General features: G+C 39.4%; 1 protein-coding gene across 13 annotated transcripts in view; it reads left to right on the top strand.

Annotated features, from left to right (window-relative positions):
* MIPOL1 (mirror-image polydactyly 1) overlaps positions 1-25,262 on the top strand; it is a 197,276-nt gene that overhangs the window by 134,590 nt on the left and 37,424 nt on the right. For all 13 annotated transcript variants that reach the window (XM_037393501.1, XM_037393508.1, XM_037393512.1 and 10 more), the window contains one exon: positions 8,432-8,526. In XM_037393501.1, coding sequence (XP_037249398.1) covers positions 8,432-8,526 — 95 coding nt within the window. The remainder of the gene's footprint in view (positions 1-8,431; positions 8,527-25,262) is intronic.

Below are 25,262 nucleotides of genomic sequence, written 5' to 3' on the forward strand. Positions count from 1 at the left end.
TGAAATTTTTCAGGACTCTGTTGTCTCTAAGTTTATATCTTACCGAAATAAACTTTGAGGTATCCTCAGGTAGTTACCCATATGCACATAGTAGGTATGTATGACAGTGTCTCTGGGTTTTTTAACTATGTACACAAACAAATGGAAACCATAAATGAAAACTTGACCCTGGGAAGTCAATTACAATTTTGGGTCAGCCTTACAGGGGCAGAATTCCAAATTAATCTTCCTCACTCTGTGATCATTCTTTACGATAAAATGGTTCCATGTGTTAGTCTCACACGCTCATCACATGCCTTGGATTGTCCTTTGAATAGCTAATTTTTCTTGCAATTTCAACATACCATATATTGCTTGGAAGGGGTATAAGACATTGCAAAATAATACTGCAGATGATGAATAAACTTTGTATCAACATCATATCTAAGGTTAGATGAGCAAATTGTTAATTCTCACCGAAAAGTATCGTAAGCGTTTCATATAGGCATAATGTGATAAGGGACTGAATCTGCCTGTAATATGTGCTCGTCTGGGCACATCATTAGGTGAAAGAGTAACTTTAGACAAGAAACTGCTTGTCAAATACTGCTGGTGCAAGTGTGCTTCCCCATGTGATGTGACCATGCAGTACAAGGATGAGGCATTTACACCTCAGGCATAATGGTTCAACTGGTATTGCATTAAGATAATTGGTAGATACTAAGTTTGCGCTTATTGTAATAAAATGAACCAGTTATGTACCTCATCTGGGCAAAAATTCTGTTGTGTCCTTTCATTTTCCTTAACAGAGCAGTAAAAAGCTGTTTTGTGATTTTTTTTTTTTCCTTCTGATTGCACAATCTGCCTAATATTTGTTGTGGCCTGTTGCTGTCATCCCAGTCACAACAGGACCTCTCAGAAATGAATGTCCACACAAGCAATATTCATACGGTATGGTCATGTATTCTTGCTGGCGAATTTGTTGTTGAGATGAAGACAAGAGTCTGGACCTCAGATAGAAACATCTTTTACAAGTCTTCTGAAAAGCTTCCATTCAATTAGGGATAGCATAAAGATCGAGTTGGGGAAGGTGGCATTAGTCAGACTTGCAGCACAACAGTTCCTGAAAATGACAGTTCCATTTTGGAATAAAAGGAAGATTATGGGGTTACCATTTTAAATTCAAATAAGAGAAGACATGAAGACATTATTTGTAAAGTAGCTGGAAAAGATGCACCTGTACATGCTAAAAAGCCAGTATTGGTGCACTTGCATCATCTTTGATCAGCTCCCTGATCCAAGTTGGACACCCTCAAACATTTTGATGGCTGGGCTGTGGAAGTAGTCTGCTTTCCCACAATACATCTTCTGTCTGGTTCTGCTTTTCACATAGCAATTTAATAAAAAATCATTTGTGCCAGTTGCAGAGAGGACATAGACCAACGAAAGTCACTGGAAACATGGGGAATTCACATAACTTTAGAGCAGTGAAATATTCTTGGTGGTGGGAATCTGCCATGTCCAGAGTGAGTTAGCACAAGAGACAGGGACTCAACATTAGGTTTCTGCACCCAAACAAATAACCTAATCACACGTCTGGGGAGGCATTCTCTCTTCTGTCAGAAATTCTGCCTGACATTCCTCAGAAATATTTCCATCTAAACCAATGCATCTTCACAGGGCATTATTGTTCCAGTGAAACAATGCTTTTTTATTAAAAAAAAAAAAAAGTTTCATTAACTGATATTTATTCTGACCAACAATAGTATTAGATTGTAGAGTAAAATCTTATTATGGTTAATTGTTTGATCCTGATGCAAACTCATAAAGGTCATGTTTGCTGTTGAGATCCCATTCCTTTGTGCCCAGAGGGAATGTCAACCCGGGTGTGGTTGTGGCGGTGCGTTGCGGGAAGCTGTAGCTTAAAGGCTGTTAGAGTTCCCACCGCCACCAGTCACCCCGAAATTCACACAGACAAACAACCCTCAGCTGGTTCTTCAGTGTAGCTTTTGTAGCTGTAGTGATCCTCCACAGCAGCACAGATCCAGCAGTGATCTGCAATAAAGCTGCTTGATTTACTCTAAGTTAAGACAGGTTCAGTAAAAAACATTCCCATTAGAAAATAATGTGTTTAAGAAACAACTTTGCATTGATTTCTAATGATTTCAGTTAGTATTCCAAACTTTTCCCACTCAAGTTTATCTCCCAGAAGTGTTATTTGGGGAATATTTGAAACTACATTTCAAACTTCAAAAATTCAACATGAAGTTTTAACTTTATATTTTAAATCTGGATTTATTATTGTTAATTATGCATTTCATGATGTGTCAATAATTTGCAGCATTTGCCATAGTATAGTTTTAATTTTCACTTTTCATTTTCAAAATTGTCGAGGGCAGCTGAAACTTAAATGCAAGCTGAAACATTTCATCTCATTTTCTAGGTCAATGTGTCCCCTGTTTGTATTGTAATGAAACAGTTTGACATGTTAGCACTGTGATTTAAAAAACAAGGCGATCACTTAGTGTGTTATTAGTGTGCTAGGCATTTTCCATCCCCTCCTGTTAGCTGGAGTCTTTTTCCTGACCCTGAAAACCTCTGATCCCCTAATTAATAAGACAAGTGCTTATATTCTTTTCTAGATCAAAGTGTCACCTGCTTCTGTTGTTGGTAGAACAGTTTGATATGTTGACACTTTGATATAGAAAATAAGATGAGCTGTTGTAATCTGCACTAAGTAGCAGCGGCTAATGTAAAAATAACAGAATGGTTAGAAGTTGGATGTCATAACATGTCACAACGTGACCTGCTCTATCATGCAGTACGTACCTCTCTTATTGATGCGATGTGTAAAATGTAAAAGAATTAAAAATAGCGCAAGGTAAGAATATTTCTTCCATGGTTTTAAAACGCTTTTCTAGATATTTTTTTCCCCCTTGCTTATTCATTCTAATTCAGAGTGAAAGAAACCTTTGTTCCCTCTCCCAGTCTCCCGCTGCCCTGGGAAGACACCTGACCCCTTGCTGTCCAGCTAGCCTGCTAATATCGGCAGGAGCATACTTCTGCCCCACGAGAAATGGGCAATTCTCAGCTGTGCTTGCTCGATTCCATTTCAGGCTTCCAATAACACAGGACCTAAGGAGCAGAAAGACATCTTATTGTCACGTTTCCCCATTACGCAGCTCTACCAAGTGTAAATGACTGAGTCCCTAAATTGCAGTAACGACCTTTGAGACCCTCCAGACTTCTCATCCAGCCTTCTTCTAATCCATAGGAATATCCTGGATCAGTAGAAAGCTGTTGGTAGCAACTGTTACTGAATTAAAGCATGTTAACAGGTATCTTGGTCAAGCCAGGGGAAAACGCTTTGGGTGGAAGGCTGTCAGTTCTAATTGGGTTAATTATAATTTCAACAAGAATAAAGTAATAATAACTATTCTGTAAGAGTACTTATTAAACAAGACAGTTATGTCTTAGAATGAAAATTGTCAGAGGTTAAGCTAAATCAGCCCTTGAAAAGGAAATTAAAATAAACAATAGCGTAACAACTGAAATGAGAACAAGGAAAGAGGAAATGTGCCACTTCTCTGGGAATGGCATGGGGATCAAGGATAATCCAGATTAGGTCTGAAAGTGTGTGATTTTTTTTTTTTTTTTTCTCTCAGCATTGGGCAGTGATGATGTCAGCTATGAGGACCAGGGGTTAAGAAAAGTGAATGTGTGGAAACGGAGTACATCATCAATTTTCAGATTATTGTGCTCAGACTGGGATAATGGATGGTTTCTGTCTGCAGATCTGAAACAGGTGGTACCTGAAACTGCAAGAATGACAGTAAAGTTCTTTAACAAATCCTATGAGGCTGTGTACAGCGTCATATGACAGGGAATTAGCAGAGGCAGCATCTAGATTTAGAAGGGCAAAAAACATAATTCTCACAATTGTAGACCAGTTAGTCTTTATTGTGAGCCTTCACAGCAAATTTGGAAGGAAAATGTTTTTAAAACATGGCTCCCTCAATAGTGGATTGAAGTACAGCTTTCACCCAGGTAAGATCACACAAGAATTCTTCTTTGGTATGATAACTGGTTATTTAGACAAGGAAACTTGTTAAATATAAGCTGACACACAAGCTTATATGTGGTGCCCTGTGGAAAATTATTAATTATAGTGGGCAATGTGTATATTGTTATTTTACAAGCAGGCACAAGCTTAATGTGGGAAATGCTGCTTGCTGTTAACTGGTTTCACCTAGCATCTCTTGTTTGGAAGGATGGGCACGTTGAGCTCATGTCTGTCTGCAAAATGTCATGTACCCATGAAGGAGATGAGGGATTAGTCAAAGGCAATAAGGAACTAGTTAGCAGGAAGGCAACAGCAAACAGCTTTGAAAAGAGAAACGTTAAGGTCCAAGGATTTCACTAGCGGAATTTCTCTCCAATTTCTCACCAATTGGTGCTGAACCAGTTTTCTTTAATGCTGTCATTGAGAAACTTTGGCACGAAAAGCAGCAGCGTACCAACAAAATTGCTTGATGACACAGAGCTGGGAGATGTTATTAATACAAAGTGGAGATATTATTAATACAAAGTCAGTTCAAGCTATCTTGCAGAAAGATTGGAATGGCCTCAAGTACTGGAAAAATAAAAGCAGTGGGGTGGAATTCTATGGTACCAAGTGTAAAGTATCATCATTCACAGGATGAATAAGAATTTCCACTGTTAGCTAGGCAATAACAGTGGGCAGGGGAACAGGCAGATACCAGAGGGTGACTGTGAGCAAAACGTATGCAAGTATGTATGGGGTGAGATGTTGCCACCGCAGGTAGGATGTACTGCTAGCAGAGTACTCATGAGAGATGGGTTTGAACCGATCGGGAGAACGGAGAGCCTGCTTACTGGGAGGAAACAGAAAATGTTGTTTGTTTAGCCTATGTAACGAAGGAAAAATATATGTTCTTTATGAATATATATGTGGAAATATATATCCCCTGTATAAACGCATGAGAAAAATAATCACTAAAAAGATAAAACTATGAAGCTTTATTACTCAAGTTCACTGAATATTTTTTTCCTTCTGTTGGATGTTGGAAAGCATTATAAAAGCCATCTCTCACCCACAGGGAACCTGACAGCATAGGATTCTGCATGTTCTTACCTCTTTCAATTTAGATTAGAGTTGAGGGCGCTCATGTTTGCCCTAGAGGAATTAAGAAAAGATAAAAACTAGTTTTGCCCTGTGTTTTCCTTTGCTTAAATCTTGTATTTTTCAAGCCTTTGGGTTAAGAAAACACATAGCATTGTTCATTTGAATATTTTGAAACAAAAGCAACAGTAAAAGGACCAGTAATGAGATTTTCTTAGTCAAGAGCTGGCTATTTTAAGTTTGATAGGTAGTAATTAGCTTTTTAGATTTAATTGGAAAATTTAATTTTTCAAGAAGTAACTGTTTGCTAAAATGCAAAATGAGGGAAGTGTAGAAACAAGAATTCCCTTTTTCAGGAAAGCAGGGTGGGGGCCAGAGAAGGGGGAAGGTTCTGTCCACATTAAACCAGATATAAAAGCATAAGAACTTGTGGGCACAACAAAATGGTGAAAAAAGACCTTGTCCCAGTGATCAGAATACCCTTTCTTGGTTAAATAGGAACTTCACTGCGGGTGACCGTTGTACCAAAGTGGTGACCAACCTCACCTATAAATTGGCCTTTTTGGGGAAAGCCTCCACCAGAGGAACCTGGGTGTAATTCTTTCTCTTCTTGTGGCTCCTTCTTTACCCTACCTTCCAAAACAATTTAATCAAAACTGATCCATTTCTGTGAAGAGTTCTGATTTCCACAGCTTGACATTATCCAAAGGAATAATATTTTGTTAAAAAGTTTCCAAGGAGCTATTGTTATTACTAGAGGTGAGCTCATGTAGGATTTTTGCCATGTGCGCTATGGATGGATTTCAATATACATTAAAGGAGTCTTCCAAATGTTTTATAGGTAGTGCAGGCACCATTGTTTTAGTTAGCAAAGTGAGTTTGTAATGGGCACTGTTTTGCTTTCCTTCTTGTAGTGAAGGAAGACATCTCTCTTTTGGGTTGATACTTGAGTCGTTTATTTGTGTTTACCACTCTTCAGGCCTGTGAATGATGGGTTGGTTTTGTCGCATGGCTGCATGCTGTGCACAAAAACTCTTGTGCTTGAATTTTTGTTGGGCTTATGCAGCTCCCTAGTATCAATCCTTACATGCTACTGAAGAGGTTAGCAAATGTCTACTTTTCTTCCCTTCAGTTTCTCTAGTTGGTTAGTTTTTTTTTAAATCCAAAGCACCTGATTCTGCTGTTATTTTTACTGGTGCAAACCCAGTCTAATCAGTGCAGTTTTTTCTGCTGAAAAACTGACATAAATAAGAGTCTTCAAACTCCAGTGCCTTCTGACTTTTGTCCTGAAAAGCAAGTGGAACATTAGGTGTATTTTTTATGATAGTTCTCCAAAGAGACCAGCCGTTAATCTCTCCGTGAGTAGGTGTGTCAGCTGCAAACATTTCCTTCCAGTCTACCATTTCAATCACACTTCACAGTACACTGAAAATTGGCAAGGATGTTAATTATTGGCCTCTAGAACAAACCACCTACTTTGATTCTAGCGTGTTTTCCAGTTTTTAAGAATGTTGTTTCACCTACAGAACAGTATAATTACAGAAAATAGCTTGGTTTGGCTAACATCCTTGTGTTCTGTGAGTTCTGCTTGCAAGGCAGCAACCAGCACCGGGCAAGAGGCTCACCTGCAGAGGATTTTAACCTCTTGCTGACAGCAGTTAGGGCTTGCCAGCATCCAGTACATTGTTTTCAGTATCAGAAGCTTTAAACCACTGTCACTCAGAGGTTAAACATTAACACTTTGGGCTTTTAAAGCTGAAGGAAGCCTCCATATAGTAAGAAAGTTTGTTTTTATTCTCCAGAGAATTTCCTGTTAAAGTTTTATGCCTGTCTGTTACAGAAGCAATTACAGCAGTGGGTCCTGTACCCAGGCAATGCAAAACCCTGGGTGCAACGTGACACACTGAACAGCCTGGTGGTTGTGTAGCTGCATCTGTGCAACACGGTGTTTAATAAAATTTGCCAGAAGTCAGCCACATATCCAGGACATGATTAATCAACCAGCAGAATAAATTGCCCATAGATGACTGGGAGTTGACAGTAAACAGTAAAACACCTGCCTTGAAGACTTACAATCTTAACAGACAAACAGGAAACAGAAGCAAGTGGGAGCCCTGTTTTAGGAGAGAAACTCTGAGGCATACAGACAGTGGTTCATGAGTATACAGTGAGTCTGGCAGAGCTAGGGGCTGAGCTTCATGCATTTCCCTTCATGTGTTTGTAGCTCATATAACAGGTCTTTAATTTACCAAGAAACTTTTCCGCGACACTGTCCTAAAGAGTTGGCAGAATCCGCAGTCAGCATTTTGCACACATGTGCCTCTTGGTTTGGGGCTTTACAATTTGTACAATTAATAACTTACACCATGAATTAAAAACATTGGAAAGCAGCCCAATGCTTAGGCTCATGTGTCAAAGAATTGCTGTACAAGCCCAGCCTTATTTGTTGTTACAACAATTAATCATTGGCTGATTTTAAGATAATTTATATGGTACCTGGGCCCTCAAGGGAGTCCTGCAGTGCAATTGAAACTGGACATTTTAAAATTAATGATGATTAAGCTATACAGCTGTATTAAATATACATGATACTTATTTCTCCTACCACCTTTTTAACCGTAAGGCTTTGGGGGGAGGAGGGGACTGGCCACCTTCCTGACTTACAAGCCACATGCTGCAATTTCCATAATGGCTGTGAGTCAGGAGCCCTTTGCAGCTCGGTGTGAATAAACAGTGGGAGGAGGAACATCCGGGAGGGTTCGCAGGTGGGAGATGACAGCAATTGCTGAGGGATTTCCTCACTCCGCTATAAACCAGATCCTGGGTGAAAATGCACCCAGATCCCAGAGGGAGCCAGTACCATCGGCCAGCGGCTCCCACCGCAGGAGCAGCCGGAGCGCCATGTGCAGCCCGAGAGTCACGCGTCGGCAGTTTGTGGCTGCATGCCTTGCGTCACTCGCTGCGTGTTGATCAACGGGTTTGCACTGCAGAAACATTATATCAATATGAAATATGTGGGCTGATAAACACTCGGCTGAACTGACGAGGTCTAACCTTAGCCATGCAAAGGGGTTTACCTTATATGTGAGGGGAGCTGTTCAAAACATCTAGGAAAAAAAACTAGAAACAATTGCAATGCTAGAACAAGAAAAAAAAATTTATAAGAATTGAATAGGCAGCATTACAAAACAGTGTAACTTTATATATGTAATTATAATAAAGCATGCCTGAAATGAATGCACAAAGAACTGTTATGTTTTCAAACCAATATGGATATTCTGAATAAATTGTTTGTTTATCATTTCACAGGCAGAATTGATAGCCTCACAGCAAGAAAAAGAGGCTGCTCTTCAACAGTGCAAAAAATTAGAAGAAGAAATCCAGACACTGCGTGTTTATTACAGGTAAAATAGTTAATATTAATATAAATCAGTGACTCGTAGGGGAAATTTTCTGTGCTGTGTCTGTGAGTGAGGAAATGGCCTTATCAAATAGGTATTTGTTGGAAATGTGAATACATCAATGAATCAAGGTGTGCATTTCTGCTTTACTGCTCACCAACCATCTCTTTGAAATAGAAGTCCTTTTCTTGTCGCCTAAATTTTCTATTAGTTTCTTCTAAGGGAAGGGGAAGGTTGCTGGCAATTGATTCTTGTAGGAATGAAAAAGCTGTGTTATAGCAATGCATTCACTTACAAATACGGAGACAAAAGAACCAGTTGACATAAGTGCTTGTTTCTTCCCTGGTTGTTTGCACATACCTAAATTAATCAACATAAATTTTAAAGTAATAAAATCTGTAATTCTAAAAGACTGTTTTCTTTTTCAACCCCAATATAATATGTATGTCTTAATTCCTTACATTCTGTAGCAGTACATAGAATGAGAGAAATAGCCATCCTCTCATTAATTTAGGTGGGCTGCACTGCACATTTGCATGGATCAGTGGGTTTTAGTCCCTAAGGAAAAGTTCTGTGTGGTCCAGTGAAGGAGTTAGGTTGTTTTATGGAGTGATGTTGGGTTACAGCTCTCATTTCATCCTGACCTCCTGTGTGAGAGGGGATACAGAACTGCCAGCAGGTTAAAGGCAGGAGAATTGGCATCAACACAGCAGAAAATTGTGAATCTGAAGGCTGAATGTCTGTGATGAGGGATGTGGGCTGCAGAGGTAAATAATAAATGTAGTGTGAATATTATGTTCATTGGAAATAAAGAGGACTAGTTAGTTATGACTAAGAAGCATTTGCAGTAGCAGAACTGTGTATGTTTTCAGTGTTTCAGCATTTACAAGTGAAAAATACTCAGGTTTCTAGAGGTTTTTTGAGTTTCCCCTTCTCATTAAGTTTATTAAAACCTTGGAGGAAAGTTTCAAAAACAACTTTTGTTCCTAAATCTCACAGGCATTTATTTAAAGCCTGTTAATAGTGAATAGAAACCCCAAGCAATTTGTGATTATTGCTTTTAATGAATTTGGTCAGCATTTAGTGTGTGCACAAATTATGGTGTGATTTACCAAGCTTGAAAGAATTTATTATAGTGCCCTTATTACTCACTTAAATGGGTTTTGTATAATAACTTTAAAACTTTATATATATAAAGCGCCTATCACCATATTGATAAACATTCTTTGGAACCACTCTTGACAGCAGATGTAAGAACAGGAGTCAGTGTTTTTGCAAAAAAAAAAAAAATTGCAAAACGCAATGTTTTTATTGGTATTTCAGAAATTAAGAGTTTGCTTATGTTTGTCTCTGCATGTTACAGGAGATTTTTTCATTGACTTTTGGGTTGTATTTTTGACATAGCATATGAAGTTTGCACTAACATATAGCATTTAACAAGTGTAGTGGGCAGCAGCTGCAGTTTACTCATGTAAATGCTTTAAATCTCAAAAATGTTAACAATAATGACTTGCAGGAATCACCATTGGAACGTACCGTGTTATTAACTTACAGCCCTTAATTTGAGCAAGCAAAATTTCACTGTAAGCTTGATAATAGCATTTGCAAGATTTAGCCATAAAGTGTGGAAATGCTCACCTGAATATCCCCTGGGGCAAGAACTATTGTATCACTACTAAGCTATACAAGTTACATATTAATTCAGAAGTATCAAAATGAAAGATTTTATTTCCTTACCTCACTGTCCTTAGAGGATGGGCTTTTTTTCTAATGTGTTCTGAAGTGGACCCACAGAGTAACAGATTGATTGACTGGAGGTCATCTTGTCCAACCCCCCTGCTCAAGCAGGGCCACATACAGCAGTTGCCCAGGATCACATCCAGGTGGGTTTTGAGTATCTCCATGGATGAAGACTCCACAACTTCTCTGTATAGTAACACTCTGTGAACATACAGACATGGCTAGGAAAGCAAAAGGCCAGCTGGAGTTGAACCTGGTGAGGAATGTGAAAGCAACAAGAAGGACTCCTGTAAGTGCATTTGAGGTCTCAGGCCTATCTTTTGCCTTGGCCAGAATTTAATTGCACCATTATGAGAATTCTTGTGAACTTCTTAGCATTTCAGTTACAGTTTCCCTTATATTACATGAACATCTGCAGCCTCTGTCATCCAGTAGTGTGGCAGTACTTTGAGTGCCTGCCAGGTGACACAGATGAAGAAAAGAGTATCTATCGCATGTGCATAAAGCTTCTGGGACTGTATCAGGCCAAGGGTGGGATGGCCACAGTAATGATGAATGATGAAGCGGAGAGTACATTTCCCAGGCCATCCCAAATCAGGGAAAATTTACTCTCTGTTTTGTATGTGGAAGCTAGTTAAGGAATGCTTGTGTAGATGTCTACTGGGTCTTTTTGTTTTCTTTTACTGCTTGTCATGCGATGATAATCTGGAGTAAGCAGAGAGTGATTTTCAGACAGCTTGTTTTGGACTGAGGTGGAGGTTTAGTGCTTTAATCCAAGTGAGTTAGCTAGATGATTTGCTGTTCAAGACTCTGCTTCCCTGGAGTTATTTCTCTTTCGAACTTCAGAGCTTCTCAGGGAGCAAAATATAGGCTTCTGCACATGTGCCGCCCCTCATCTGAACTGTAGAGCTACAATGAGACCCGTTATCATGCAGGGTGCACATTTCTTTCACCTACTGTTCTCTCATCCCTTTGCCAGCTTTTCATACCTTCTGTCATCTCTGCAGTGCCAGCATGAAAGCAGCTTGGGAATTTTGACTCCATTTGCTGCCTTCTCCTCCTTCTGCTCTTAGGTCTTCCTTGGCCTTAGAAAAAGCATTTTCTCATACTTTTCTTCTTTGTTTTTGTCTTTTAACGGAGATTTCTACATCATCCTTTAACTCAGGAGAAACAAATTTGAGAAAAAATCCAAACACTAGATTTACAATGTACAAGGGATACCTAAAGCCTTGCCTTTTTAGGGGTTTGGTCGTAAAAGGTAATGACTGTGTGCATATATTAATAATTTTTTAATGCATACATGTGTAAACATTAACATTAAAATGTGTATTTTTATGCTGAACTGTCTTTTACTAACATTAGTATCATCCAGAAAAACCCAAATGTCATTATACAAAATCAGAGAATAAATATTTAGGTCCAGAATATCTGTATGTGTGAACATGCAACCTAACATATACACAGCCATGTTCAAAGGAGGGAAACAACCTTCAGAGGGGGAAAAGAAAAATCCCTTTTATTTTTTCTCCAGGAGAAAGATTCCTGGTATCTAGAATACTGCATCCACTTTTGGGTCAATTGAAGCGAGTCTGACAGAGGGCCACCAAGTATGGTCAGGAAGCTTTAGCGTTTGCACTGTAAAGAGAGACTTGAGAGTACTGCTCTTGTTCAGCCTGGGGAAAAAATACTTCTTTCTTTGGTGGCTTCAGGGAGACATAAGAGCAGCCTGACGGTGGCTATGAGGAGGTTATCAAGAAAGACAAGCTCTTCACAGCGCCGTGTGACAAGAGGGTGAGAGACAATAGACTTGAGTTGAAACAAGAGAGTTTCAGGCTGGTTATAAGGGAAGACTTCTTTCAGCATGACAATCTGTCCATCATTGGAACAGGTTGCCCAGAGAGCTTTTGCTATCTCCATCCTTGGAGATTTTCAGTGCTTGACTTTATCAAGTCATGGCTAACCTGCTCTGATCTCATAGGTGATATCTCTGTGAGAGGGAGGTTGGTTGGACCGGAGACCTCGAGCGGTCGCTTCCAACCTGAGTTATTCTGCAGTTCCAGGATCGGGTAGCTGCTGCTGTTAGAAGCCATTCAGTGTTTTTCTCTGGCTGTGAAGGAAGCCTACGTTGTAAGCCATGCTTCATTGCAGGTGAAGTGGAAAATGAATCCTCACTGAAGCTGGAGATCTCATGGAAGGCCTGAATTCCTGAATGAAGACCAAAATTAAAATGAACTTCTGGGAAATAAATGATGGAATATTGATTTCCATCTCAATTTTGTCTTTCTAAAAAGAAAGCACATCCTAGAACAATTGCAGCCCTCATTAAAAGGAAAGAGAAGTGAAAAGGAGGAAAAAGAAAAGGAGGAAGAATCTATTTCAGATTCAGAAGGGAGAGGAAACTGGCTCCGAATGAAGTGGGGCAGGTTCTCTGCTTCTGTTTGTTCTTGTGTCATTTCTGTCATGTCTCAAAAGGAAGATTACATTTTCTGGGTAGTAACCCAAAAATACATATCAGAGATGAAAATTTGCATAACAGTTAGGAACAGTAGAGAGTTTCTAGTTTACTAATGCATTTGTTTCAACGCAGTACTCTTTAAGCTAAGGATTAATGCAAATCATAGATCCTTGATGACCAGAGAAGGCTGTATCCAAATAATCAGTTTTGAAGTATGTGGGAGTGTTAGTCCCACTACCTCTTCCTCATGTAGATGGCTCTGTTGATTGAACTTCATCACAAGTTTTTTATTTGCATATTTTTCACTTATGTGATCTGTCCATTTTTATAATCAGTTTCCTTCTATTTCAGTAATACTTCAGATGTGTACTTCCCCTACATGTTAAAATGCTAACATAGACATATGCTATTGCATACTGCTTATTTTTCACATATTAGCTGAAACGGCACAGCTGTGTATGAGAAATATTTCTCTATATAGGAAAGTACATATATTTTTTTTCCCAATTATTTTTATTGTAAAAGCTATGGTATTTCACTGCAGAGCTCTGGCACCAGGAATTTTCACAGGCAAATAATTTGAACAAATTTTAACTAGTACAGCTAAAGATACGCCTTTAACATATCAACCCCAGTGCAAAGAAAGATAAGGCAGCAAAATAAAAATACAGGACTATCCTTACTTAAAAGCATGTTTTTGATAGACTGCATATTGGGGTCAGATGCAGTGATGCTTAGTTCAATAAAATCATTGTTTACTCTCCAGCTGTGTAAGATATGTACATCTGCGTTAGTCCACACACTTTTGAATGAAGCTGCTGAGGATAAGAATTGGTATGGCCAGGCTGTAAGGTAAAATTTAGGCATGCTTTTAATAAGTTTGAGTAGTTATTTCAATGACAAGAGGTTAATCAAGTGCTCTAAAAGCCATATATTTGCCAAGTCTGATGTTCGCAGGTGAGGAGGGATAGTGAAACCTTTTTGCAAAAAATCTTTATCCAAAGGTTCTTCCAATTTGTTGTTGAAATGTGAGAGATGCAGAAATAGCTGCAGGCTGGAAGTCGCCGTGGGAAGAAGCTTACATTTATTTCAGCAAACTTCCTGATGAACAGACATTTGAAAAAACTTGCAATGTTAAAATGAAGTTTAATTTAGAATTATTTTTCAGTCTCTGAAGTTGACATGAAGATCTGAAAGAAAGATCATAGTAGCGTGGAGAGATGGAGTTGTAATGACAGTTGCATGTCACAGTCCCAGGAGTTACACATTGCAGAGTAATTGGAATCTATACATTACAGCCAGCATGGGAGAAAAAGATGGCTTATTTTGAAGTTACGTGACGGTTTTCAATAATGAAATAGAAAGGTAACTTCAGTGAGACCTCTAGTACTAGGAATTACTATGACCTGAAATAAATATTTTTAGAATCAAACTGTCATTTGATATGGGTAGCTTCTCTGACAGCACTGCAAACCGTTTTCTTGCTCCCTAACCAGTTGTATCACTTTTATAAGTTATAAAGTGTTGAAGAGGTTTAACAAAATTTTAATCTAGACATTTCAGTTGTCCTGATACTTCTTTTAAATTAGCATTCGTGTCTCAATAGCAGTTGTTTTTAAGGAGGCCCCTATGATTTTCACCAAGTCTCTTGTAAAATGATGTGGACATTCATCTTTTTAAAGACTGCAGTTGATAGAAGCAAAAAGGAAGAGAATCAAGGATTTATTAATTATTTCCTCCAATGAAAGACTTGTAAGTGCAGGGACAAACTCAATTTGCACTTTAATTACAGAACTAAGTTACCCTGTAATAAGAGAAATAGGTGAAGCAAGTTGCTTTGCGAGGCACTATTTGCAGTCCTGGAAAAAAAGGCTTTTTCTACTGAAGCTCTGAATACAGTGGTGTGTGTTTAATCTACTTCCATTCTATAGTTTCAGGGCAAGTGTTGTAGAATATAATACTCAGATGGCACCATTTCAACCATGGTCCATGGACTTCGTGCATGGATATATAATGGTGTATTTTTTGTTGTTAGACTGTTCCTCTCATTCCGGTTTTAAGGGCTATTAAAACTATTAATTATTTCTGTCTAACATGTCAATATTCATCATCTTCTTGTATTCTGTGTGCTGCACAGCCACTGCAGTAGCAAGTCAGAATACAACTGCCTAAATATGCAGTCTCCTGTTCTCTGACTGACCCCTGCTCAGACGCTCCAGCCTGTTGGTTCTGCCATCTCCCAGTCTTTTTCAGCAATTTCTCCAGTTCAGATTTCTCTCAGGGGGATATGATGTGTAGCAAAAGATTGGGCTGCTCTAGCATCCAGCTACCCAGTCCAAATCAACTGGAACCCGTGTACAGGGGGGATTAGTGAGGCTGCCGTCACTAGCGCAGAGTAGCGATCTCAGTCCTTCCTCTAAAGCAGTAGCGGGATACCGTATCCCTGCAGTTCACTTCAAAGAACTGGTCCTTTCATGGCTGTTTTTTTATTTCGCTTTTTCAGTTATGGACGTTGACTATTTCCCTGCTCTTTTCATCCTGTCTGTTCACGGCTATTCTGGCAGTTGCTGTCAGTGTTTCAATATTAGTTGCTTTAGACATAACATGGTATAATTGCAGTCATTAAGGACGACTGGATAACATCACAGTAAATCTACTGTTCTTTTTGCAGAACAATTTTGGGGAGATCAGGGGAAGATGGCAGTTGTGTTTTAAATGTTCTCTGTCCTTGCAGCAGTGACTTCTATTTTATCCAAGAGTTTCAGGCACCTGACATCAAACATAAATCTTGAGCTAATTAAATTTCCTACTTCCAAGCAGAGGAGAGATTCTCTTTTATACCAAAGAAGTGAGGCACTTGCATCTATTATATGGTGGGAGACAGTGTGCTATGTCATGTGAAGGAACCTAACCTACTCCAGCACAGCCCAACACAGGGAAAACAGTGGCTCTTTAAGTGAGCATTAAGGTTTTTGCTTGTTTTTCATTGTTATGAAAAAACCTCAGGTAATATCCAAACTATATTTCTTAATTTATTCTCTACATATAAAGTCCTGTGGATTTCTGTGGGAGATTTGGATGTGCAAGGAATGGAGATTTAGCCCTTGTTTGGGGTTTGGGTGTTGTTTTTTTTAATGTGCATGCTTTCTTGCTGTTTGTCTATTGGACTGAGTACTGAAATTAGTCAAAACTGGAGGGGGGGCATATTGCCTTTCCAATCAGATCGGTTAAAACCATGCCTTCTCTGAGCAACCCATGGAGGTTTCAGTGAATTTTAGTCAGTTTGTGGGGGTGAGGGGAGCCAGCACCCTGATATTTGAACCTGGGATTTAGAACCTGCGGGTTCACGTTTCTCCACTGTTACTGTGCCACTTTCCAGTGGGGTGCTGTAGCCCCAAAAGAGTTGGCATTTTAGGTTTGGTGGGTCTTTCTTACTCTATAGTCCCGTAATCATTTTCCCACTGGTAAGCCCTCCCGTCTTCTTTCCCTTTGTCTCCTTACTGCTCATACAGTCACAGCTCGCGTTAGTGTTATAGGAGATAAAAGTCCAGCATTTGGGGGCTGTTTCATGAGCCAGATCAGACAGCTGCAGGGGGGGAAACAGATCAGTAAGCTGCTCTGCTTTGGCAAAGCAGCTGCATGAAGTTTTACTGGCACTACTGAGACAGCTGTATTTCACCGTGTCGTGGTGCAGGTGAGCAGTGGAGGCAGAGCCCTACCTTGTTGCCCTTGTTATCTTTATGTACTTCACACTTTATTGGATTTATTATCCTCTTTCCCCTGCCCCATTCCCAGACTTCTTGTTCTCTAGCCTGGAATTTGCTATTGTCACTCCTGCATTTGCTGTACTTTCTAGCAAAAATAAAGTTGGAAAGGCTGACTTATAAATCAGCGGATAGGGAACTTTTTTGGGAGTGTGGCAGACCGGACTCGTATCTGTACTCCAATTAATACTTGACCATTTGCACAGAAGAGAAATGGTAGAGAGAGACTCTAGTATATACCGTAGGCTTGGTGTTTACGGTGCCTGTTTGGCAGGCAATGAAAAGGCAAAGCAGTATCTGAACCTGTTGGCACTGTTGGCAGGGGTGGAGGGTATTTTATTTTTTTTTTGCCTCCCAATGGAATAGCTTAGCCATCAGAGTGTTCTCCGAGCTTCCTCTCTCTCTCATTTGTTTAGAGACACACACAAAAAATACTTTTGAATGTTTCTCTTCTTGCCCTGACGTGGTTTTGAAAATTTTCCTGTCTCACTGGGAAAAAAGATTGTAGCATGGAAAACCAATTTGCTACTCAGCTTTAGTGATTTACAAAAACTTTAAGGGAGAGGAAGCACTCAACCACCAGAGATCCCAGCCACCTGATGGAATTACAAGCCAGCCCACGCCAGCCCTGCACCCAGCAGGGAGGTGAGTGTAGTACACCCACATTGCCTTGTGCTGCTCCTGTCTCAGGCATGGACTGGTCTGACCTACCTTCTATGAAAACTTTGTGCCTAATACTTCTAGGGGCCTCTTGGCCTTCAGAGGTGCCTCATCGATACGAAACACTAAGCAGCAGATCTGCGGAGGAACATGGGCAGCGTGAATGTGGACCAAAGGCCTAACACGCTCTGTGATGCGATTTTAATTTATATCATGTACTATGTTAATTCTTCTACTGCTTCTGTTATTGAGTGTGTTATATTGGCAGACTTTCTCAAATTTTTAAGATTAGTTGAGGACCAACTTGTGCCAAGCACATTAGAGCTAGAAGGATTCTGCAACTCCTTGCACTGTATTTCATCAGATGCCTTCCCTAGCTATTCAGTGTCATGGGGTAACATGAACTAAAACAACACCCTACCTTGTTGGTTTTGCTGTGATGAACTTTTTAGATGAGTTTCTTCTCTTCTTTAAGAGCAGGGATTTGTTGATGGAAAGGAATTCCTTGCCCTTGGGTGCTGATGTGGTCTCATGACTCTGTACACATGGCCCCGCTGGTTTTCTGTTAGCAGCTGTCCCTCGCCTGGCTGATTGCTTCACGTTCTCCTTTACCTCCGCTCCCTGTGGTTTTCTGTTATGACTTCCTTGGTTTCTCGGTGAGCTGAAAAGACTAGGAAGTGTAATTCTGTTCTGTGCTTTTTTGGAATAAGTGCGTAGCTAGAGGTTTCTATGAACTGTTTTTCAAGTTTGATAAAACCTTATAAATTGGACTTTTCGGAAGGAAGGTGTAAAATCTCTGCCTGTGAACAACGACTGACTGCTACTGATAGGTTAGAGTAGGTTAGTAATGTGAAATATTCTACTCCTGTATAAATACTTGTAAAAATTAGGACATTTTGATCACTAGAGTCAATATCTATTCTGTATAATGTAAGGATAGCCAAAAGAAGCATTGGAAAAATCTGTTAAGAGCACATGCAGGGTTATGAAATCTGTTATTTGGTAGAAAGGGTATGGGACCAGAGCCTACATATTATGATTCTTTCATTGAAATGCTGGATGAATATAGATGAATCACATCACTAAAGTCTACTTCAGCTGCTTTATTTGTATAAACTGAATAAGAAGTCTTATCATTTTCCATAATACCTTTAGAGATTTATGAAAATGCAGGTACTCCTACTTTAAAATGAGGAAAGGAAAACAGATAAGGGATAAGAAGCAGACCTCTCTAAAGCAAGTTAAAGAAATACAGGAAAACTGTGTGTGTAATAAGAGCTGTTTCAAAGACAAATTTTCCCATGAGAAGGGTCAAAGAAAATCTAAAACTGAAAAAAATTATTTCAGCTTGCCCTATAAATATTTTATGAAAGGAAATTTCTTTTGTTATGAATATGATATTTAGAAATAAGGTAATAACATTGTCAGGAGGACTTTAAATGCCTTTTTTTGTTGATTTTTCACAGGACATGTTTTTGTGTTAAAATGTCAATTCAGTAATTAAAAAAGTTCATTTTTATGTGTTTCAGTTCAGTTCTCTTCAGCTAAAGAACAGAAACAGGAAAAAAAATAGTGTTTCAAGTTGAAATGTCAAGGTGAAAGGAGAATTTTCACTTAGAAATTTGCCAGAGGAAGCCAACACATTTTTTGTGTTGGAATTTTCATCTGCCATTGACGAAGAAAAGATACTTGTTTGGTAAGAAGACTTTCCACACCAGCAATTTTCAGCCAATGCTAGACATAACATTGCTTTTCTTTCTTTGAGCTTAACCCTGCTTGCAGTGGAGTCAATGGAAAGACTCTGTTAGGAAGCATCTAGGAATTCAGGTGGCATGAAAAGTCTTCTGCTTGTTGCAGAACATGAGCCAGAAGACTGCTCACCTGTTGTGTTTGCAAAGAGAAAAGCCAAGAATAAGGTATTTTCTTTATTCAGTTGTTTTTTTTAAGTTAGAGCTTTTATTAAATTGTTACATGTCATGCTGGTGCCTTTTACTGGAAAAATTTCCATTTTTACATTCCATCCATGAGCTGCTTTTCTAATGAATGTGATAGAAGTCTTGTGTTTTGGAAGCTGAAGGTTTTTAACATTGTGTCCAGTGTTGATAATGATGTGTTACTCATCTGGTATGGGTAATTCTTCCAGCATAGCTGTGAAAGCTGTCATTTTTAGAGAGTAGGGACCAACTTGGAAGCTTCAGCCACAGTTTTCCAAAATAAATGGGCCTGCTGGGATTTGCACCATTCTGAGCCTCTCAAATCTTTTAAGTAAAATGTAACATATCGATATGAGTTTGCTTTTATAAGCTGCAGCTCATATGGTCACGACAGAAAGGAGAACTAGCACAGAGCAACCTGGGTGGTTTTCCTTAACATCACCAAGAAAGCATGTGAGCAGTGGCACCGAGCTGCTGTCTCACCAGGAGAGAAGCTTTTCTGGCTGTCAGTTTGGAAGGAAAAGCCACAGAAGGAGAGGGAGGGAGTTACATTGAGTGAACCATCAGTGGTGTCTTTTTGACAGCAACATGAGTTTAGAGAAGCTCTTCCTCTACCTGAGCCACTTTGTGTTTTGGTTTTATCTTCTTTTCTCTTAATCTGTGCTGTGTCAGTGATACAGATTAGAGCGTGGCCACCCACAAGTGTTTCCATAAGCACCACCAAAGTGCTGTGTTTCTTTCTTCTACTCTTCACACTGCTGGCTAGCCACACTTAGCATGAAGGCTAGTGAATGGAAAAGTACATTACTGCAGTGGGTGACTGTAAAAGTTCCTTCTGGTGACTGGTGACGTGTCCTGAGTCAGTAAAAGGGCCAAGAGTCAGATCTCAGAAGGAAGAGAAACCTGCAAATCCTGTAATCTCAGGGTTGAACCCATTGAGGTTCCTGACAATTGGAGCAAATAAAGTCATGGTCGGCACACAGGATCCACCATTGTGTCTCTCTTGTCATCAAGAGGCCTGGTTTTATGCAGGTTTTGCCACTTTCTTAAGGCTGTTGCTTTCATTTTTGCAAGCGATTTCTCGGCTCTGATGATTTAAATATTTTTACTTCGTGCTTGATATCACTGTTGATTGCAAGCTTTCAGGGTTAATAGCGTGTGTCTGTACCCTTCAGTAGACACCAGGGCAAAAACTGATCACCACAAGATAAGCTTTGAGATGCTCAAATTGTTTCAAGAGTTAGAATGAGAAATCATAATGGCAATTATGTAAAATGTGTTCATAAATATTAACATTATAAAAGCTGTAACTGTAAGGGATCTCTCTCTTTTCAATGTGAATTTGTATTCAGTGCTGGCCAAACTAGACTCGTACATGCAAACAGTATCTGCCCAACAGCCAACAGACTAAACTCTAAATACAGTAGATTATTTGGGATTTGTTTGCTTGTCTTTTTAGCTTTTTTTTAAAAAACAAAGTAGCAAAGCAGTAAAAAAAAGGGGGAAAAAAAGTCCTCATTTGTCATTTGTATTATTTATTTGTTATGTGTTTATTTTGTTAGCATTTCTGGTGCTTGCAGCAGGAAAAAAAAATCCTTTTATTTCATTTATCTATTCTTTTAAAATGACATAGTAAGTGAGAAGTGTTGGGTAGAAACAAAGTGAAGTCACAGTTGGATATTACTGTTACGAGATAGGACTTGACAATGGTATCTTTTTAGTGTATCTGTTATCTGTGGTGTCGTTAAATCTAATGATGTGCTAAATAATAAAAGCTGCCTTATCACATCACAGGGCCTTGAATTGTCTCAAAGTTGCCATGCCTGTGGGTTCCCTTTGGCTCTCAGAAAGGGTTTGGATTCAGAAGAAGCTGTATTTCAGAGTGCGTTTATGTGATCAAAGCTCTTTAGACAGATGGCTGCTAGCACTCCAAAATGATTAAAATATGTTCCAAGCATCATCAGTCTGTGGGCTTGGGGACCCAACCTTTCATTAGTCAATAAAGGGTCTTGAGTTCCTGAAAATGAAATCTTTAAAAGCTAATAAGGCTGCTGGTTTGCTCTGAGCTGTTTCTTTGGATTTGCAGTTGTGGATTGGACTTGGGCCAGTATCTGTCCAATAATGTGAGGCTTTAAAAAAAAAAAAATCTGGTTACAAGAGGCCTCCCAGCAGATCTGCCTGTTAGACAGTGTGGCCAAAATTTTCAGTCGTGGATACGTTAAGTTTAGGCACCTGAGTTTGCACTTAGGGAGCTGGGGAGGGATCTGCAAGTGCCCCTTTGGAAAGCCAGTCGCTCACTGGAGCGTAGTTTAACTATAGGCACCAAAGCTTGATCATTTTGACCTGTGCTATTTCAATTTTAAATCCTTGTGGGTTGACCCAGGAGCATCTCTAGAATACTTTCAGGGTACCATAACCAAGATCATTAAGCAAGTTTTCAAGAGCTTCTAGAAATCAGTGGTATGACTTAAAGCATTCCCAAGCGTTGTCATTGCTTGCCAGATATGAGCATACCATAGCACGCTTCGGTGCTACAGCACGGTTAGATTTATTCTCTTGTCTACACCTGGCTTGTAAGAGGTAGCAGCTGGGGGCTTGTGCAAATGCGGTGTCTGTAACCTCTGCATATCTATGTGAGGGCAGCAGCAATAAAGGTCTTTTAATAAGATATTAACAAGTTGAAGCCTTCTGTTTCCTTTTTTTTTTCTTTCTCTGACAGAGGAAAACCTACTTTCACCATTTGTAAACTTATGAACTTGAAGTGTTATTGCCCCATAGGCTCTTTCCCCACAAGTCTCAAAACCTGAAGATATGTAAATTCTCTCAAAAACGCCTAAAGATTTAGCCTGCTGCTGTAGAATGTGTTTTAAAGCACGTCAGAGTTTTGACATACACTAACAGAAGCAGAGCAAGTCATGGTGATCCCATTAGCTCAATGTGATCCCATTAGCCAAATTGTTCAGCCTGTCTTCTTTCACCTTGGGAACAGCTCTCGCATTCCTTTTGTCAGGACTTGGTGGGGCCGGCAACTGAAGTTCTTCCCCCACACACACCATAGTTACACAGGGAATGTCATACTCCATTTCTTTCCCATAGTCTCCCTCAGAAGGCTTGCCTGTGCTTCAGCTTTTGAACAGCGAGTGATTTTTGCTCATCATAAACACAGGCAAGATGTTACTGTCTTTCGATAAATGTACATCGGATTCTGGGTTGTGATGATTTTGACAAGATGATTTTTGTTTTCATTTGTTGTAAAATATCTGGTTTGTGTGTCCCAGAGCTTTTTGCCCACCATCTAAACAATCCTGTCATCTACTCTGCTCTTACAAATTACTTCTGAACTGGGTCACATTCTCCCTAGCTCCAGGCATAGGTTGTTAACCTCTGTTCTTCAGCTACCTGTGAACTAATTTATTTCATCAGACAAAACTAAGAACTCTTTTTCCCCAGAGTAGGCAAAACAAGACAAAGGTCTACATTAAAAACTCGGGACATAGTGAACGTGCCTATTTCTCTTAGCGCCTCCATTCCTGGAGTTCCTTATGAACAGATATATTTACCTTGGACTTGAAAGTTCTGCCATTGATTTAAGTGTGCTCTGAAGTGGTCCTGTTACTTTATCTCTGTTACTGCTTTGCCTTCTAAAAATTAGGGGGCTGACCTAATCACCTAAATGAGTCAGAACTTCAGGCTGAGGAGATGCCCAAAGTCTTTATCAAAGTCTCAATGATTTTCAGGCTCAATAGATCATGAAGAACTAGGACTATAAAAAGAAACTATAGAGAACAGATTCACAGTGTCTTGGGAGCAGGCAGAATCTCTCTCAGGAATTATGTCTCTCTTTATAACTCCTAAGGTACCAGACTTCATATTAATCATTTTTCCCTCGAATTCAGGCAATCACATAAACCCTTTTATTAAGCAAACCAGCATCCTACATAGCCTGTGTCACTTCTTTCCTGGGTCACTGTTCTGAGCCCTGCAGAAGCTCTGTTTACAACAGTGCCATGTAATGAGAAAGTGCTGCCAATGCTCCATCCGTAAGCTCAGGTCTGAGGTTTCCAGAGAACTGAGCAGGACTTCAAGAGCAACATGAGTCTGAAGAAATGGATGGTTTTATACAGGCTGCTAAAGTGCTTGGGGGGCTCCTGCTTTGAATATGCTGATTTGTCATTGTTTTCATCTGGAGTTGCAAGTCCCTGAAACCTGTAAACACCAAGGCCTAAAGGTCCCTATTTGGGAAGTGGAAATGAAGGGCCTCTTTTGGAATGTTTTTTCTTTGCCTCTCAATTCCCCTAGCTGTAGGATGTGAATAGTGCTACTCATGCATTTTTTGGAAAATACATTGATTTAAGTTTTCGTTATTAGATTCTGCTAAATGTTAAGTGAAGTAAACCTGAATTTATCACAGTGGCTATTGTATTGCAGCAGTCCTTCTGAAATGCAAGCACAGAACTGCCTTTTCCAGACGAACACTGTGAGTGCCCCATTAATACATTTAATGTTTAATGACCAACTGTTTCTCCTGCTTCCTCTAAATTACTGTAAAGTTACTATTCCAAGGAGAGAAAGTAGCTTTTTGTTCTGGAGAAGACTGTGGCATTCATTGCTTTGAGGGAGAATGTAATCTCAAACAGTTCTTAATATTTCCCTTGCTAAAAGGCAGCAAGAATTTGGAAGCCTTTGAAAAAAGGATGAGGCTGCAAGAGAGAAAAAAAGTATCTACTTTCCAGATAGGTGATTCCGGTGGTTGTCCTAGTTCAGATTTGGGGTCTGGGTTTTGGGGGGTTTTTTTGGTCAAATCAATGAATATATATAACTTCGTGGTAGAAATGTTGCAGAGTTCCTTGTTTCTGTAGGTAACAGTGCAGCTCTTTATGATTGGAGGGGAAAAAAAACTGGTTTAGCGAAGGAGGTATTGAGCCTGCCAAAGTTGATGTGGGTGAGTTTGGATAGCCATTTAGTGTGGGACAGCTAGACAGGAGCAGAGAAGAATGTAAAATGAGTAGATTGCTGCAGATTTATGCTTGCCAGAACAAAACAGGTGAATTGTTTGTAAGTGTAAAGACCCTGAGTTTGCAGACTTAAGTAAAGACATGCCTTTAAAAAAATCCAAGAAGATGTTGGTATGATGATACTTCTTTTGAACATTGTGCTGGAGGAAAGTTACAAGAATGTTGGACTGTTAAAAATTATTTTTACTCAACTAATGCTTCCATAATGGACGTTAATACTGTTGACATTGCTCATGGATTGAATGCAAGCAATTTAGACAATAGATAGTATCAGGTGCTAATAGATCAAACGTAATTACCCTTGATGAAGTATTTTTACACAGTTTAGCAAAATCATTTTAGTTATTCACTGTAAAAGAAAACATTGAGTAGAAGTGAAAATACTGAGCTTTCTCCTCTAGGGGCATGATACGCATTTCTGAGTCATATTTTTTCTTCATAGCAACCTTTCCTCTATAACAGCTCCCAGTGCAAGTTATTACAATTCTTTTTGCATAAGATAGGTCATGTGAAGTTCAGCTGTAGGTGGGGCCACTGTGGTAGATTGGGGGACAGTCTTAATAGATCCGTTTCATTAATTAAGTCATGCATTTTTTTATTAACAAAACCTGTATGTCAGGTTTAGCCAGCTGGGAGCCATTCTTATGGTTGTTATCTTTGTCAGAAGGAATATTGTGAAAATAAGGAATTACTGTACACGCTTTAACTCCTGATTAAACAGAGGAATGACATCTGTTCACCCGCTGTCCATGAAAAAATAACTTAGGGGCATATCATAGACTTGATACATAGGTATCTCACTAAGGTAAAAACTCTGTATGTCGCATTCAGAATTTACCCTGAAAGGATTTGTGTCATACCTGTCTCGTGGTCATTGAGGTAAGCGAGGTTAAGGCCAAAATTTCAAATATCTAGATTATTTATTGGTTCTTTTTAGTCTTGAAGGAACTTTTTTCTTTTTGCCCCTCTTTTTGGTTATATAAAGCAATATTTTCTTGCATTCTTTCTCTTCTGGTGTTTCATTCCCAGACATCAGGAGGAAGCAGTAAGATTTCCAGGAAGTATTTAGTTGTACTAGACACCCCGAACAGTGTAAGCATATAAGCGCCTACTGATGGCCACATCCTTAAATTCTTGATACAAATGAATTCAAGGCATTCTTTACTAGGCT

Source organism: Falco rusticolus, chromosome 7 (genome assembly GCF_015220075.1).
Source record: "Falco rusticolus isolate bFalRus1 chromosome 7, bFalRus1.pri, whole genome shotgun sequence".
In the NCBI taxonomy this organism is placed as follows: domain Eukaryota; kingdom Metazoa; phylum Chordata; class Aves; order Falconiformes; family Falconidae; genus Falco; species Falco rusticolus.